At 41.8% G+C, this 17,509-nt stretch overlaps 1 protein-coding gene across 3 annotated transcripts; it reads right to left on the bottom strand.

The window, feature by feature from the left end:
* On the bottom strand, nucleotides 1-16,505 carry ASB12 (ankyrin repeat and SOCS box containing 12). Of its 3 annotated transcripts, none has more exons than XM_079124138.1 (3): nucleotides 15,880-16,505; nucleotides 10,145-10,994; nucleotides 1-207 (listed from the first exon to the last, which is right to left on the bottom strand). In XM_079124138.1, the coding sequence occupies exons 2-3, from the start codon at nucleotides 10,968-10,970 to the stop codon at nucleotides 152-154; spliced, it is 882 nt and encodes a 293-aa protein (XP_078980264.1). In that variant the 5' UTR covers nucleotides 10,971-10,994; nucleotides 15,880-16,505; the 3' UTR covers nucleotides 1-151. The 3 variants fall into 3 exon arrangements, with proteins under 3 accessions (XP_078980264.1, XP_078980265.1, XP_078980263.1); XM_079124137.1 differs by lacking the exon at nucleotides 1-207 and adding an exon at nucleotides 8,258-9,729 and having other exon boundaries at nucleotides 15,880-16,504; XM_079124139.1 differs by lacking the exons at nucleotides 1-207; nucleotides 15,880-16,505 and adding an exon at nucleotides 8,257-9,729 and having other exon boundaries at nucleotides 10,145-10,988.
* Nucleotides 16,506-17,509: the final 1,004 nt, after the last annotated feature.

Raw genomic sequence — 17,509 nt, 5'->3', positions numbered from 1 at the left:
TAATTAGTTTTGTTTTGTTTGTTTTTACCTGCAAAATGGAGATAATCCCCCTGCTACCCAGCATCTTGTGGAGCAGTGAAAAGCTGATAAAGATGTGCAAGCTGTGTGGACGTAACTCCATAAATGCAGTTAGACAGACTGGGCCACATGATTACAATGACTCTTTCTTCATCAAGTGTTCCATGGGCTCCTCTTCTATGCCACATCCTGTGATTGGTATTAGAAAGAAAGGATACAGTGGTAACCTTCTTGTGGGACCTGGGAATGGTGTTCTGCGACAAGCTGAAGACTAAACCTGAGGCCTGGAAAAGGTGCTCTGGAGCATTGAGGATTAAGAAATTTCTTCTCCCCAGGGAGGGAAGGGGCGTCAGAGAAAAGTTCCATAGAGAATGGCCTTGACAATCAGGTCAAATCAGAGAAGTAGGGGGATAGATTTCTGCCCACATTAAGTTTATTCTTCATGAAAGTAGTACAGTGTAGTGGCTCTGCACCAGACTGCCTGGGCTGGAATGCCAGCCTTACCATTTAGAAGCAGTGCAATGTGTGCAGGTCAATTCACCACTCTGAGTCTCAATTTTCTCTATCATGTCATATGTCACAGAGTTGTTATAAGAATAATGAGTATTCCATGTAAAGTGACACACAGCCTGGTATATACAAAGGTCTTTTTTTTATTATCTGCTGCTATTATTATTGTTGTTATTATTATTATTTTCCTTCTTATCCAATGTACAGATCCTCAAAGTTATGGAACTCAGAATATGACTTTGAAATCATTGTTTAACATAAGCAAAAATGAGCCTGTGATTCCTTATGCACAGATTACTTTTGATCATGCAGACCCAGACTGAGTTTCCCAGGACAGAGTCTCTTGTTTTTCTTTATATTCTCAGCACTGAACAGAGTTTAGCAAAAACTCATTGCTGAGCATATGTCTGCTGAACATAAGTGAGACATTTTTAGGTCTAATATCAAATTTAGGTGTCAGTACCATCAGTGAAGTGTGATGCTGTCACTCATTGAGCTCCTCCTCTGTGCCAGTTTCTCTGTTAAGTGCCACATTCATCACACAGAATGCTAAGCTAGACATGTTCTGTCTTCAAGGGTAATTGTTAGAGTCTAGTAGGAAGAACACAACCTCAGACAGTGCCCTGCAGTTTCCAACTTGGGGGAGGAATTGTTGGATGGTATTGACATCTATTGAACTGAGGAATATAGGATTGGGGTTAGGGAAACATATTATTCTGTTTAGGCCATTCTGAGTTTGGCAAGTCAGAAATTCCAACTTTGGGCTGAGTACTTGCCGTTTCCTCTGCCTATGATATTTGTCCTCTGCATATGGACATGATTTGTCCCTCAGTTCCTTTAGGTGTCTACTGAAATGCCTCTAATAGTGAGACCTTCCCTAGATTCTTGATACAAAAAATAGCAATCCCAATTCCCACCCCTTTCACTCTCTAATCCTTTAATTGGCCTGTTTTCCTATCCATGGAATTTACCACCTTTTGGCATATAATTTTGTATTGTATCATTTTTTCACTATCTTTTCCCCATCATAACAGAAGCTCCACGAGCGCCAACAGACAATGAACAAAACACATATGTAAAATATACAGCATGTCAGATAAATGTGATAGAAAAAATAGAGTGGGGGAAGGAATAGAAGGTGCACTGCTACGAAGAGTGCCATTTTAAACAGGGAATTCAGGTATACCTCACTGAAAAGGCAGCATTCCAGCAAAGACCTGGAGGAATCAAGAAAATAATCCATCAGCACATCTGAAGGAAGAGCCTTCCAGACAGAAGGAACAGGAAGTACAAAAGCCCTGAGGTTGTAATATGCTGGAATGTTAGAGAAAAAGAAGGCAGCCAGTATAGCTGTAACAAAGGGAGTGAGGGGCAAAAGTGGTAGAAGAAGCCAGAGAGGGCATGGGGGCAGATGTATGGCTTCATGTGTCAGTTTAAGTACTTTAGACTTTGCAGGATTTAGAGCTGAGGAGTCACATGATCTTAGTGAACTGTCTAGGGAATAGCAGCAAGTGAAGCATCAGGGAATTCAGGAAGGAGGCTTTAATAATGATCCAGGTGACAGCTGATAGTGGCTCAAAGCAGTGTAAAATATAAGTGTAAAATAAGAAGTATTTGGATTCTGGATGTATGTAGAAGACAGAAATAGCTGAACTTCATAATGACATATGAACCCCCAAATTCCTGAGAGGGACTGAGAGAGCCAGGAGAGCCATCTCTCTCCTGAAGCCAAGGAAGACACTGGGGTTTTATGAAAAATAGTGAAAAATAGTGTTGCCAAGAATGTATCAGATGCTGCTTTGCAGTACAGCAAGATAAAAGTAGAAAATAAATCACTGGATATGGCTCTAGCAATTCACTGGTCATGTGGTCAAGGCCAGTTTAGATCAGAAGTGAGGATATCCACCAGACTACAGTGGTGTATCAAGAGAATTGTTGGTGAGGAAAAGAACATATACAGCCTCCTTGTTCCAGAAGTTTGATTGGAAAGAGGTGGTATGTGTTAATCAGGTTTTCAGCACTGTGACTAAAATACCTAACAAGAACTATTTAGAGAAGGAAATGTTTATTTGGGGCTCATAGTTTTAGAGGTTCTGTTCCTCTGAGCCTGAGATGAAGCAGAGCATCATGGTGGAAAGGTGTGACCAAGGTAAGCTGTCAGCTCATGGCAGCAGGGAAGAAGAGAGAGAATCTGGGGAACCAGGACAAAACATAATCCCAAAGGGCATGCCCCCCAGTGACCTATTTCCTCCCACCTACCTATAATCACTACCCAGTAATCCATTCAAATTATTCATCAAATGGATTAGTCCACTTATTAGGTTACAGCTGTCAATCATTTTACCTCTGAAAATATCTGCATTGCCTAACATGAACTTTTTGTGGGACACCTCATATCCAAACCATAACATGGTGGCTAGAGGAGTATCTGAGGTTCAGGTTTTTTTTTGTTTTTTTGTTTTTTGTTTTTAATAAAATGGAAGGAGGTGAGCTTGTTTAAAAGCTAAGAGGAAAGAAGTCAATGTAGTAGAAGACATAGGAGACAGGACAATTGATAGGTTGGGAGTCATAGATAGGGATAGGGAATGGGATCCACAGTGCATACAGATGAGTTAGCCTTGGTTAGGAGGAACCACCAAGACAAGAGGGAAGGATAGGTGGATTCAGGAGAGTTAGTTATTATGGACGTTTGAAGCTGTCATGCCAAATGCACTCTACCTGTTCTGGGAGGTAGAAAACAATGTTCCCAGTTGACAGTGGGAGTGAAACAATAATGGGGTGGGGGAGGTTCAAGGAAGCTTGTTAATATGGGATAAGTTTTAAAATACCTATTGCAGAGAATGTCTAGTTGATAAAGGCACAGGTGTGTTGTCACCCAAGGATGTATAGCAACCCCATCCTATAATTTTGTGAGATCCTGCTTCCTAGCCATGTTACCTTGGACAAATTACTTAATCTCACTGCACCTCAGTTTCCTTATCTACAAAATGGATATGAGTAAGGCAGGGCAATTGAATTATATGAGTTAATACATTTAAAGTGATTACTGATAATACTTCCTATCATATAGTAAGTGCTTGCTAGAAAGTATTTGTATTTCTTTTTTAAATCTTATTTTTGGTTGATGAATCTCAAATGTATATATTTATGGTATACAATGTAATGATTTGATACATGTATAACATGGCAAGATTACATCAAACTAACATATCATCTCACCCATCATTTTTATGATGAGATATTGAAATTTACTTAGTTTAAAATATATAATTCGTAGTATTGACTGTAGCTACTTTGCTATAAATCGTAAAGCCTATTCTTCCTGTCTAGCTGAAACATAGTTTCTTTTGATTGACGACTTCCATTCTGTCCCTCTACCTCCTCAGTTTCTGATAACCATTGTTCTACTCTTACCTATTTAGATTTCTGTGATAGTCATTTTGATTTATTTTATGCCATTTATCATCCTGGGCTGAGGAGAGTACATTGGCTTGCTTCAAAATGAGTGTGCTTGTGAATGAAATATCAAAGTGATTGAACACAGAATCAACTGATGAATAGATAAGGAAAATGTGGTACATATAGTCCATAGAATACTATTTAGCTACAAAAGATGAAATCCTGACATTTGTAACCACATAGATGGATCTGAAGATCATTTTGTTAAGTGAAATACACCAGGCACAGCAAAACCATACCATATGCTCTCACTTATTTGTGGAATCCAAAAGAGTTGATCTATTAGAAGTTGAGAGTAGAATGATGATCACCAGAGACTGGGAACAGTAGAGGGGAAGAAAGGACAGGGAGAGGTTGACCAGTGGCTACTTGTTGGGTTTTAACACCAGTCAGTGCCTAGGAAGGCTTGCTGTTCCAGAATGTATGTATTGTTCTAGTTAAGGGGAAGAGAAACTGGTTACTTCCCTCATCTCCAATCATTAGGTGGGAATCAAAGCTAAATGACCTTGGTTGTGAAGTAAGGGAATATACTCATGAAATTTCTGAAGAAATCCATCTACATAGGAGGCATACAACTTATCCTATGTTCTCCCTGCTTGTAGGCACAGTGCTGCCCTCCATATTGTCTCTGCCTGCTTTCACCAAGGAATACACAAGTAATAAAATGTCCAAACCCTCTCAGTTGATTCCTTCAAGTTCTTTCTTTGGACTTGGTAAGCAATATTCTGGGACTTTTACAGCCCTGGGGTTAATCAGTTCTAAGTTATAGTTAGATAGGAGAAATAAATGCTGCTGTTTTATTGCATATCAGGATGACTATAGAAATGTACTGTGTATTTCAAAATGCTAGAAGAGTGGATTTTGAATGTCTTCACTAAAAAATGATAAGTGAGGTGGTCATGGTAACACATGCCAATAATCCTAGATACTCAGGAGGTTGAGGCAGAAGGATCACATATTCAAGGCCAGCCTGCACAACTTAAAAAGATCCTGTCTCAAAATTTAAAAAAATAAGCCAGGAGGTACCTCAGTGGTAGAGCACTTGCATAGTATGCACAACGTTTGAGATTTAATCCCCAGTACCATAAAAACAAAACAAAACAAAAATAAATGAGGAGACAGATTTGTTTAACCTGGTGTAAACATTATACTATGTATACGTGTATTGAAACATCACATAGTACCCCATAAATATGTGAATTTTTATGTTTTGTGTATCAGTTAAAAATAAATTTTGAATTTAAAAATGCACTTAAAAAGATAGGCAAGGGAGCGGGTAAATGGAGAAAAAATAGGGTTCATGTGGTGCCCAAAATACCGTATTGAAAATAACCAACTCCATTAGATCCTATGCAGAGAAAAGGAGAGCTTTGGTTTTCCCATAGCCTATTTATTTACCCCAGGTCTCTTTAGACTATCCCCAGTGCCTAGAACTGCCATCTGCATCTGTACAAAAATGTTCTACCTAATAGAATTGTTCTGAGAAGTAAGTGAAATTATGGACATGCAAATAACTTGTTAGCAAGTTACTCTATCCCTACAAGACAGTGATTAAGTTAATGCTGCCAGATTTGTCAGAGAACATGTTCTCCATATGGTCACTAAGTCATTCCTATGATTATACATGTCCCATTCTAAGAGCTGAAATATTTAATCCAAAATACAAGGATATTCACCACCCTCTCAAGTATAGGCCCTAGCAATAGCTCCTGTTCAAATACACCCAGCTGGAGCTAAACTGAACTTGTTACCCAAACTTACCTGCTTTTTTCCAGTTCTATACTTTTACTCAATTAGTTCCCCCCAATTAATATGGTTTCTCTTTCTTTCTGATAAATAAAATCCTTTCTACCATTCAAAGCCAAGATTAAGTACCACCTCCTCCATCAAGCTTTCAGTAAATTTAGAAGGTAAAGAGGATGTCTGTGATTTCTGGAGTTACATGGGCCATTTTGCACTTTGAATCTAAACTTTGGGAGACGTTTTCCTGAAAAAAAGAAATTTCCCATTAGAAGAGAATGCAGAATGATTGATAGAATGTGCAAAGCAGAGCCAAGATACAGGTTTATGGTAATGTCAGGAAGAAGAGAGAGTTATCTTGGTCCACTTGTGTCACTATAACAAAATGCCTTAGATGAGGTAATTTATAAACAACAGACATGTATTACATACAGCTATGGAGTCTGGGAAGCCTAAGATCAATGCAGCAGCACATTCTGTGTTTGATGAGGGCACATTCCTCCTAGTTGGTGCCAACTAAGTGTCCTCATATAGCAAAAGGGGAAGAGAGCTCACTGGAGCCTCTTTTATAATCCTATTCATGAGAGTTAGGCCCTTGTAACTTAATCATTTCCCAGAGGTCCCACCCGCAATACCATCACACTGAGGACTAGGTTTTAACATTTGAATTTAGGCATACCTCAACATTCAGACAATAGCAGGAGGGAAGGAGGAAGATGAAATGATGGGGAGAAGGAAAAAATATAAAGGAAGGTCAGGAAGAGACAGAGAAAAAGAGAAAAGGAGGGAGGAATGGGGCCTTAGGGCTAACCTGAACTGCTTAACGCTAAGTTTTCCTAAAAGCTGGTGGGAGTATCTAAGAAAATGGGGATACTAAGCTCTCACTTGGGATCAGTGCCAAATAAGAGGAAGTTTTGTTCCAGGAACAGTAACATCACTTCTGCTTCCTATTCATACTTCCTAGGAAAAATCGACTTGGAAGATTCATCATCAAAACTTAAGTTTTAAGTCTTAAGTTTTAAGTTTTAAGTCTTAAGATGATTCATTTCAACCCCTGACCCATTGTCTAGATGGGAATGATGAGGCCTAAGAAAGAGAAAGAACTAAGGCACCAGACCTTGAGGTCATCTCTGCCAACCAGCAGAACAGACAACTGGAAGAATAGCTGGGAGTAGTCTGGAAGAGTTGGGCCACCAATAACAGGCATTAAACTTTGTCATGTTCTCAGTTCCCTTGTGTAGAAAATGAGGCTGTTTCAACCCTTCCTCTTTGCCTAATATTTGGTAGACTCCTATAATGTTCTCAAATTCGAGTCCTTTAAAATACCCAGAATATCCACATGTTTTCATTCAATCAGAATCTGTCCCACATGTCATGGGGGAGACTATCCTGGCTGGACCCCATTTGAAGGGTGTATTTTACCAAGGGCCTATAGACAGAGCTGCTGAATTTGCCCAAGGCCCAAAGACCTTGACTATTGGGACAGGGGGCAGGGCCAGGAGTGGGGTCCTGGACAAACCACCCCTTAGGAACCCAGACTGAAATATGGGATGTCTGCCTGTTATGGTGGTACATGCCTGTAATCCCAGCAACTCAGGAGACTGAGGCAGGAGGATCATGAGTTCAAATCCAGCCTCAGCAAGAGTGAGGCACTAAGTAACTCAGTGAGACCCTGTCTCTAAATAAAATGCAAAATAATGCTGGAAATGTGGCTCAGTGGTCAAGTGCCCCTCAGTTCAATTCCTTGTAACCTCCTTCCCACAAAAAAAATATAGAATATCTTCCCTGAAGCCCTCCATGTTTACAGTCCTTCAACTCTCACTCCTTGTAGATAAAGTGTTGCACTACTCTCCAAAATACTTAAGAATGAAAATCTGTAAGCAGAATGGGGCAGGAGCAGGGACATGTCCAGTTTTATTTTTTTTTTTTTACTTACTTCCTGAAGTCTATCAGGATATAATAGCAAGGGAGAATGGGAGAGATGGAAGAGGGGAGAGACAAGTCAGTTTAAGCCCCATGTCCTGTTTCCCTTTCCCCACGATAGGGGACCATGATATATAGGACTGGCAAGGAAGCTACCGGGAAGACCTCTAAACGTCTAAGGTGCTTCCTGGGTGCAGATTATCAGGGCTCTTCTCATATACCCCTTCATCTTGTATCCCTTTCACTACTCATTCATGTCCTCATCCACAGTTGTACAGGAGAAATACAAGAAGGTCTTTTGGAAAGATAAGGTTTAACAAAACAAAGGTGCTAGATTTGGGTGGACAACTGTGTTGGTCCAGGGCCTGTTTGCATCTGCCCCCTGCCCTTCTTCACATCTCTACATCATGGGGGTAGAAGTCTGAATACTTGTAGGCTACATTTCCTAGGCTCCCAAGTCAGTTAACTTCTGACTTAGTTCAAGCAAAGGGAGGAACTGATGAGAGAGCAGGAAAAATGAAGAAGCCTGAATACTTACTCCCTGCCTTCTGCAGGGAGTGGTGGTTCTGCTGTGTCTCTATGGTTTCTGTTATCAACATACTTGCAGTTCTGCTATGTGAATCCAGCTCCAGGCTCAGATCACACACCTCCTCCCACTGTGTCTCTATTCTTTATTTCCTACTGCTCTGTACTGTATCTCAAGGGGACTGACCTCTATAAGTTGTTCCACAGGAACTTAAATTAGTTGACTTCCATTTTCTCCAGAGAAAGAAGCATTAAAGACATACTGGAGGGAAGGAAGGAGGAAAAAGAGAGGGTATTTCTTCCTTTCCTGTGCTGTGGACAACCTGTCTTCTCTATGGGTCTAGCTGTCATGGACATATCTGTGATGCTTTCTTCCAGGTGATCCTTGTCCTTGTCCTCTGGAGATACCCCTCTAGTTTGGGGGTAATGTTAGCTACCTGCTGTCACTAATCTCTGGGTTACTTTTTTGTCCTGTTTGGATTCTCAGCCTATTAGCTATGTAACCAATTTATTTTCTGCATTAAATTATCTGATTCTGTCATAAATTATTTGTTGGTTGTTTGCCTAGTTGATTTTTTTTTTTTTTTTGTGGTGCTGGAGATTGAACCCAGGTCCTTGTGCATGTGAAGCAAGCACTCTCTGGACTGAGCTTTATCCCCAGCTCTGATTTTTTTTTTTTTTTTGGTACTGGAGATTGAACCCAGCGGTGCTTAAGCACTGTGCCACATCCCCAGCCCTTTTTTTCTATTTTTAGAGACAGGGTCTAGCTAAGTTGCTTAGGGCCTTGCTAAGTTGCTGAGGCTGGCTTTAAACTTGCAATCCTCCTGAGCTACTGGGGTTACAGGTGTGTACCACCATGCCTGGCTTCCCAATTGATCCTGACTACATAGTGGACTAGTGGAAATGCAGCTTATAATTCAAGGTTACTGAATGGGAGGCACCTTGGTCATTTGCTTTATAAAGTAGTAAGAGACCAGTGAACAACCCCTGAAAACTTGCCTTGTAGCATCCAGAAAAGTGAAGGGAGTCACAGGACCGGGCAAGCTGATGATGCTATCCTTGGATGCTACCACTTGGATTCTTCAGGATCTGTCATATAGGGCAATGAAGCTCCAAACTCTTTAGAGGGCCTTGGTTGAGCAGGTGCAGCCATTGGGTTAATTTTCTCTTATTTTTTTAGTGGCCAAGACTCCTCTATCTGGCAGATACCAGGTCAGTACCATCCTATCCCATGGCCGATCAGACCCCTTTTCTTACCACCCCCAACATACATGTCAGACATAGTATCCACCAAGACTTATTTGCTGATGATTTAATAGTGGAGGATAATATGGGAGAGAAGCTCCAATTGAGTGGGTTGCCATGCCCTACAGCTACCTGGGTTTTGGAGGCATCGTGGGTTGCTTGGAACATTGCAAGATCACGGTTTGTATTTGAGGTAGCTAATCAACACAGGGGGAATATCCAGCTGGTCGATGGCTTGTAGCTGGCCGGCCTGGTGCAGGACTCTGCGGGTAACTAAACGGGCCTGGGATAGGAGTGACCGTGGAATGGCTATAGCAAGGAGAAACAGGTCATGAGGAGAAAGTCTCAATGTAATTCTGGGCAAGCTATATCCTCCTTTCCCTGTCTGTCACAGCCTTAACATCTTCTCCTTCTAAGAAATGTCCCCTTCCCCACTCCCAAGGCATGGTATCATGGGAATGCACTGAGGTAGAGAGCCTGCTCAAGGTCAGAAAAAAGTCATTGCAGAGCCATGACCAGAAATTGAACATGTGGTCCCTCCATTCCATCTTAGTGACTCTTTCTTAAATAACATTGAATCAGTAACTTCTTCTCCACTAAGGACCCAGGAGAAGGAGAAAATTGGAGTTTTCTTCAACTCATCCTCGAGGACTGGTTTTAAGAGTGATTTGGGACCTTGGGACCTACAAGCTAGGAGGCCTATGGGGCTGGTCTGCTCACTCACCTCGGGCCTGCATCAGCAATGCAACACCTTTATCATCTTGAGAGGTCAGGCCCAGAGGGATAGATGGAAGGTAGATGTTAGCACCAAAGTCAATTAACAGCTGAATATACTCTGGATCACAATTATGGTAAAGGCAGGTGTCAATAAGGGTGCGGGGCTCTGGAACACGAGCCAGTAGGTCCTGGTCAGTGCAGTTGTAATCAGGATCCGCTCCGTGGAGCAAAAGCAGACGGAAACAGTCCAGGTGCCCATAGACTGCGGCCAAATAGAGAGGGCCAGAACATGAAGCTATATTTGATGCCCACACTGGTAGTTTTGCCTTGACATTGGGCTCTGCGCCATGGCTTAGGAGCTCCTGCAGGATGTCAACAGTACCATCACGGGCAGCTGTGAGCACAGGAGAACAGTTGTTGTAGATGCTACCTCCAGGACATGCACCAGCTTCTAAAAGCACACGCACACAGTCCAGATGGCCATGACTGACTGCGGTGAATAGTGGTGTCTGTGCCTTGACGTCTAAGCTGTCAACATCAGCACCATGTGCCAGGAGGACCTGCAAACAGCTCAAATGTCCACAGGAAGCAGCCAAGCGCAGTGGTGTCCCATGAACACCCCAGCCACTCCTGCTGTTGATGAAACGTTTGTAACACTCCTGGCGTAGAAGCTGATTCAAGGTATAGGAGTCATTGTCATATATTGCTTGATGGAGAGTCTGCTTTTCCCCCTTGTCTGTGTCCTCCTCCTCTCTTTCGGGCTGCAGGAGGGAGAAGATCTTAGTGATGTCCATGAGGTTCATCTTGACTGATTTTAACAGGACCAGTTTCATTACAAGGAGGAAGATATGCCAGATCTGTGGGTAATAAAAAGAGGGGAGAGTCTGAGGGTCCTTATGAAAAACCTGGAATGCCAGCTTCCACTCTAACCTCTTGCTCCCTGCCTTTCATCATCAAGGTCTCCGGATTCTCACTCCTACTTCCATTATCTTATTTCAAGCCCCAGTAATAGTTCTCAAAACAGGTCAGACCATTTCAGAGCTTGGTTCCTTTGCATATGTTTTTCTGCCTGCCCCTCAAACTCCTACTTCTGGGAAGCCTTCCCTGACCTCTTCCTGCTCAGGAATTCCAAAAGATGACAATTAGATTCCACCTATGAATTTGTATACAACATTTTCACTTACTTGAGCTTTATTAATATATAAACTCCAGGGTGAAGACCCTGTATCCCTCTTTTATTCCTCTACTCCCAATAGGGCCTACATCATGGGTGAGGATTTGGTAGATACATCTTCCTCATATCAAAATGTGTGGATTATTGAAGTGACTTGGGCCCAGCAGTTGCTAGGCCAGTACAATAGTGCTTTGTAGTGTCAAGCTGTCATTCCTGAGTATTCTAACATCAGTCTCATGAGTCAGGTCCTCAGCTCCAACTTTTGACCTTTTAGATGAAATTCACTTTTTCACAATTACTCATATCTGACTAAATCTCCCTCTCTCAAGCTTTCTGTAAACTCAGGTCCCATGCTTCCCAAATACAGATGCCCAGAAAATGAAGGTTGAATGACATTTACTGATTAAATGAAGGGGTGGCAATACAACATACACACATCAAGTAAAATAAAGGCAAGAGATGGCAATAGACGTTTCCAGAGCAAGTTCCCTCTGATATGTTTCTTCCCCAGAACCACTGCAAGCAAGGAGTCCCTTTGATTGCCAGCACTTCCTCAAAATATACTGCATCTCCGTCTTTCTGATTCGAGCCTTTACCCATTCTTTCTGCCAATTCCAGCCTAGAGACATGACACAACCCTCAACTCTTCTCTCCTTATAGTCCTCAGGACCCACAAGTTCACTTAGGAACCAAAGATAGACTTATTTTAACCCCTGACTTACCAGTCCTATTCCTAGTTCTCCAAACTCAAGTTTACTCACCTCAATTTGTAATGTCATCGGGGTGAGCTGGTAGGTTTTCCAGAGCTCAAATCTCCCTACTCTCCCATACCCTGCAGCCGGGGTCTCAGGGCCTCACACCTCCTTTTATTCACTATCCACCCCACCCCTCTTTGTTAGCTGGGGACCTCAAGTACCCACCTCATAGAAAGCAAATTGTGAGGTGGGTGGGTGGGGTCACCCTCAACTTTAGGTTCCTCCTCACCTGGCTGCATCAACTCCATATATAGTCTGATTATTCATTCTCTGGTTACAATGGGAATAGGACCTTGGAGATAAGGTGGAATTAGGTTTGTAGCTCGGTACCCCCGATTCCTAGTGTGTAACCTTTGGCAATATCTTCCCTTCTTTGTGTATCATTTTACTCATTTATAAGATAGAAACAATAGTACATGCTTCCTAGAGTTTTTAGAATAAAGAGAACTGTCAATATATTAGATCTTCAAAAATGACCTTTTATCTGTACCTTCAATTTCTTTTCACTGACTTCTCCCCCTCAGCTGTCTTAGGAAACAACTGCCCAGAACTTCTATAGTTCTTTGTCTCACATGTCCGGCTACATTTCTCTACGTCTCTCCCTTCTTCACCAAATGGATCCAATTATTTACTGTCTGTTTTCCTACTCCCTATTCACTTCTCTATTCTCTGCAGTCGGGCTCTACCCATCTTGATCACATATGGAGAAAGCTCTTTAAAAGGCCATCTTTGTGGCTAAATCCAGTGGATGTTTCTCAGATCTTTCCTTTCTGACTTTTTCTAGGACATCTTTCCCTACTGACCATGTCTTCCCATAAATCCATCCCTCAGCTTCCTTACCAGCACACTCTCATTATCTCTTCCATCATCGGCTCTCCAGTCCCCAGAGCTTTAGTTCTTACCTTTATTCTGATGATTTCGAGACTATCACTCCAAGCCACTTCCCACCCTAGTTCTCTTTTCATCTCCAAGCGTGTATCCACAGAATTCTACAGGTACTTCAAAGTCACCACCACTACCACCAAACTTAATCCACATGTCAGTTCCTCACCATGTACCTAGACAACTTAAATTTAAAACCCCAAAACCCAACTGAGTCTTTTTACCTTTTTGCCTCATTCACATCTAATCCCATTCAGTCTTTTGGATTTTACCTTCTCTAGACCTCCATCCATTCCATCCCATTTCCATCTTCAGTGGGCACCTTTATCTAGGCCTCCACCATCTTTCGCCACACAGTTACAGTAGTCTTCTAGGTAGTTTCCCTTTTTGATATTTTCTCCATATTCTGGCTAACATGATAATTTAAGAATACAAATCTGTTTCGATACATAGAGGGAAATGAGAGGGAGGAGGAGGGTATGAAAAATCGTGGAATGAGAGACATCATTGCTCTATGTACATGTATGATTACACGGATGATATGAATTTGCATCATGCACAACCATAGAAGTGAAATGATGTACTCCATTTGTGTACAATGAATCAAAATGCAGTCTGTAAAAATAATTTAAAAATTTCCTAAAAAAAATACAGATCTGGTCTATACCAATCCTCTGTTTTAAATCCCTTAATGATTCCCGTTTTTTCTTAGGGCACAGCCCAAAAGACTTGGCCATGTGCATTGATCTTGGCCAACCACTCCAGCCTTACTTCTTACTACTCTTCTACTTAAAATCTGAAATCCAGTGATAAAGGAAGAAAATGATGGTTCTCCATATACATTGTGCTTCTTTCTGCCACATACATTTCCTTCTGCTGTTACTACCTCCTGAGTGTGCTTATTGTACTGTAGCAGTCATCATATTGTATTGTAATTGCTATATAGGTCTGTTTTGCTCCCAGGGTACATGGGGAAGCCATATGGGGTAGTGATAAACCACTGCTTGCCTTCTTTTATCACAGCTCTACCACTCAGTAACTCTGTGACCTAGGGCAGATCATTTAATCTAGATGTTCCCATTCTTTTCATTTCTAAAGAGAGGATAATAATAGTACCTTTTTGGAGTGTTGTTAGGATTGAATGAGTTAATACAAAATAATTGCTTAGAATAGTGCCTGAACATAGTTCTCAATCACTATTTTTACTATGATGATGATTTTTACTTAGGTCTTCAATTTCTATGTCTATCACTCCCTAATTAATGTTCTCCCACAGAGCTGTGATAGATCTTGTAGATCTTGTAAGTAATTTAATTTTATTTCTTCAAATGAGTGATGGGAAAACCAAGGTTCAGAGGGGAGCAGGAACATTCACAAGGTCACATAGCTGTTATTGTTAGTTGTCTCATTTTCAAAAACCCAGAACACACCTATAATCTTGTGCTGTTCAAAGCTATTTTATGTGGTGGGATGGGTAATATCCCAGTTTTGTGAATGATAGAAACTATGGCCAGAGAAGGAAAAGGGTTTGCTAGGTGACTTATATTAAGGCAATACCAGAGCCAGATAGAATTCAGGTTTTTCTGCTCCCCATCCTGTTCTTTATACTGCAATTTGAAATGCAAATAGGACCCCTCCCCCTTCCTTCAAGCAAAGTTGCATTGCAGCTCCCAGTATCCTCAGATTTTGAGTGTCATAATGAATTCCACAGGCTTTGGTACTGGAAGGTTCTTTTATGAATTGTTTCTTCTGACAGCCAGTTGGGGATCCCTTCTTACTATTTTATTTTGGGGACTTGGGTCTGGGAAGATGAAAAAGCAGGGTACAATAGAGGGAAATGATGAAACTTTCACCTAGGATATAACATGAGCCCACAGCAGAGCCCATATAATGAACCCCCAGAGGGAGATCAAGCCATGACTGCCTTTACAATGGCACTTGCGTAACTGAATTAAATGTAGAAAAGAAAATCCAGCTAATCTATTGTCTAACCACACCTTGTTGTGGTTTATTAATCAAAGAGCTATATTGTGCCCACTGTATATAAGGAGTCCCTTGCTAAACCCAAAATTGCAGGAGTTTTTAAACCTTTTTCGGTAAATTGGCCCAGGTGAAGCCAACTTCTTTCACTATGTTTTCAGTGAATAAAAATAAAATACATAGGGTAAAAGGAAACCAAATATATTAAAATACCATTATTAAAGTGATATAAAACTGCATGATATAGTAATAGATGTTATTTATTAACACAATAAATAATATCTTATAATTTCTAAGTGGAGACGTGTGTAAATGACATTTCAAGATCTCTGCCACACTGTAATATGATATGAAATGTCTGTGATTTCTTCTGGTAACCAAGTTAAAGGAACTGGTAACTACAGCCATTTACTGCCTGTATTTGTCCTTGGTAAATTTCAGTTACAGGTTTCAGGTTAGAGGGCAAAATGTAATTATTTGCCCTTTCAAGTCTCTGATCCCTTTGTTTTTCATCTAAGGCCCTCTCAGGATCTATGAATCCACGCAAAAACACTTATAGGAAAGAGTTTTGTTTCTGTAGGACCTATCACACTCCTTCAGGCATTAGAAGACAATTTTTAAGTCTCACCTTCCTCCACCCATGCTGTTAAGCTCTGGCCTTATGCCTTTAAGCCCACTATGCTACACAGACCCACACACACACAGTCTTGGGAACACCATACAAAGACAAAAACCTTTACCTTCTCTGTAGTATATAACATCAAATGCCCACAAGAAAGTAGGTCCATGTAGACGCAAGAGCCTGAGCAGACACACCTTCTTGGGACAAACAAGGCAGAAAGCTGTCATGTTATTCTTCCTCCCTTATGAGGGCTTTCACCTACAGACCTCCCAAGCAATCCCAGGTCCCAGACTCTAGAAATGGCAGGCTCTTAGGCTATAGATACTCACAGGACTTTGGCCTGAGGCCACGCTAATCTGGTTCACTTCTTCTGGACTTCTTCAGTGCTCCTGGGCCCTGGTGGACCCTGAATGGGGAGCCCCTACTGCCCCAGGCTTCAGCAGGAGGGGCCCTCTGCCTCCACTGTTAGCAACCCAGCAGAAAAGCTCGTAGTTGGTTCCAAGTCTGACTTGGTCCAGCGGGCTAATTTTAGGCTATCCTCCACCCCTGCTCCGGAAGCCATTTTATCTTACCAGTGCCTTTCTTGGAGCTATCCCAGCTAGAGGGGGTGGCCAGCCGTAGGGAAGTCCTGGAAGAACTAACTGACAGGTGCTTGGGAAGGTTAGGGCTTCCGTTCGGAGCATGTCCTCATATACCCTGCTCCACCACTAAAATGCACACAGAAGTGAGGTCTATGAACTATGAAAGTTCCCACCTCTTTGCCAAAAGGCCTGAGAAGGCTCAGCTTCACCTAGCACACCGTCATCTGCGCTGGAGCTTCTTTAATTTCTACAAATTTAATCTCTCCACATTTCCTTTCCCCGTTCTTTAGGACCTAGTAACATGGTGCCCTTCATTCTTCCCCAATTCCCAAGAGTGAGATAGGGAGAAGGACATAAAAGGACCACTGATGGTGGTCCATTTTCAGAATATATAAGGTAGACTGAATTGGATACAAATGTAGCCATTTTAATTATAGCCCTTCCCTTTGCCAGCCCTAACTTAAATATTAGCCAATTGCATAGAGGGTAGCGTGAACTCCTCCAGTGGGATGAAGGACAGAGCTACCCTAGAAGACAGGCCAAACTGCCTGCGCAGGTGTACTGGCTAGTCAGATTCTGGTACCATGCCTTTCTGGTAGAAGTAAATGGTTACCTTGCCCACCCACTTTGGAACAGTGTTTGATTTTTTGCAGCACCTCAGTATTTGTAACCATTTTGGCACTTGGTATGAGGCTCCGTACATTACCTGGGGTTGTGGGGAACTCCCCTTCTCAGAGCTAAAGCATCCCACTGCCTTCTTGTGGTGGCCTTAGAGCAGGGGAAGAAACTGCCATCCCTGAAGCCCACGAAGCACCCAAAATGTGAAGTGGATCAGATGTGGATAGGCAATTCAGGGAGAGGGATCAAACAATTACTGCAGTGATCAGGTAACGCTGGGCATGGACCAAGGTAGGAAAATCTGTTCTCTAGCTTGGTTTTCAGGACATCCTGGAAATTATATGAGTGTGATGAGATGTGAATGCAAGAAATCCCAAAAAGAGGGGGTTGAGACTCTATTCAGAAACACAAGGTCATTCCCAGGAAAATGGGATGGGGGTATGTAAGGCTTAGTAAGTGGGATTGAGCATACAGGGGCCCAGAATATACAAGAAATCTACAATAAATTGGGGGTTGACCTACAAAAAGTGGGGAATAAAATTTCTAGGCCTATGGACAGGAAAGAACAATGAACAGATACCATATGTATAAATTTTTTTGTCTGAGCCCATTTCATGTCTGGGTCATACTGTAAAAATATGTGACAGGGTCTATTTTATTTTTATTCATTTTTTTGATACTGGGGATTGAACCCAGGGGTGCTTAACCATTGAGCCACATTCCCAGACTTTATGTATGTGTGTGCATATATATATATATA

Source organism: Sciurus vulgaris (assembly GCF_902686455.1).
Source record: "Sciurus vulgaris genome assembly, chromosome: X".
Classification (NCBI taxonomy): domain Eukaryota; kingdom Metazoa; phylum Chordata; class Mammalia; order Rodentia; family Sciuridae; genus Sciurus; species Sciurus vulgaris.
This window is presented reverse-complemented; position numbering and strand designations above follow the sequence as displayed.

Coding starts and splice junctions, on each gene's coding strand:
- ASB12 (XM_079124137.1), bottom strand. CDS start 10,970: ATGAAACTGGTCCTGTTAAAATCAGTCAAGATGAACCTCATGGACATC. Junction 9,730..10,144: donor ATTGCTGATGCAGGCCCGAG/GTGAGTGAGCAG, acceptor TCCTTGCTATAG/CCATTCCACGGTCACTCCTA.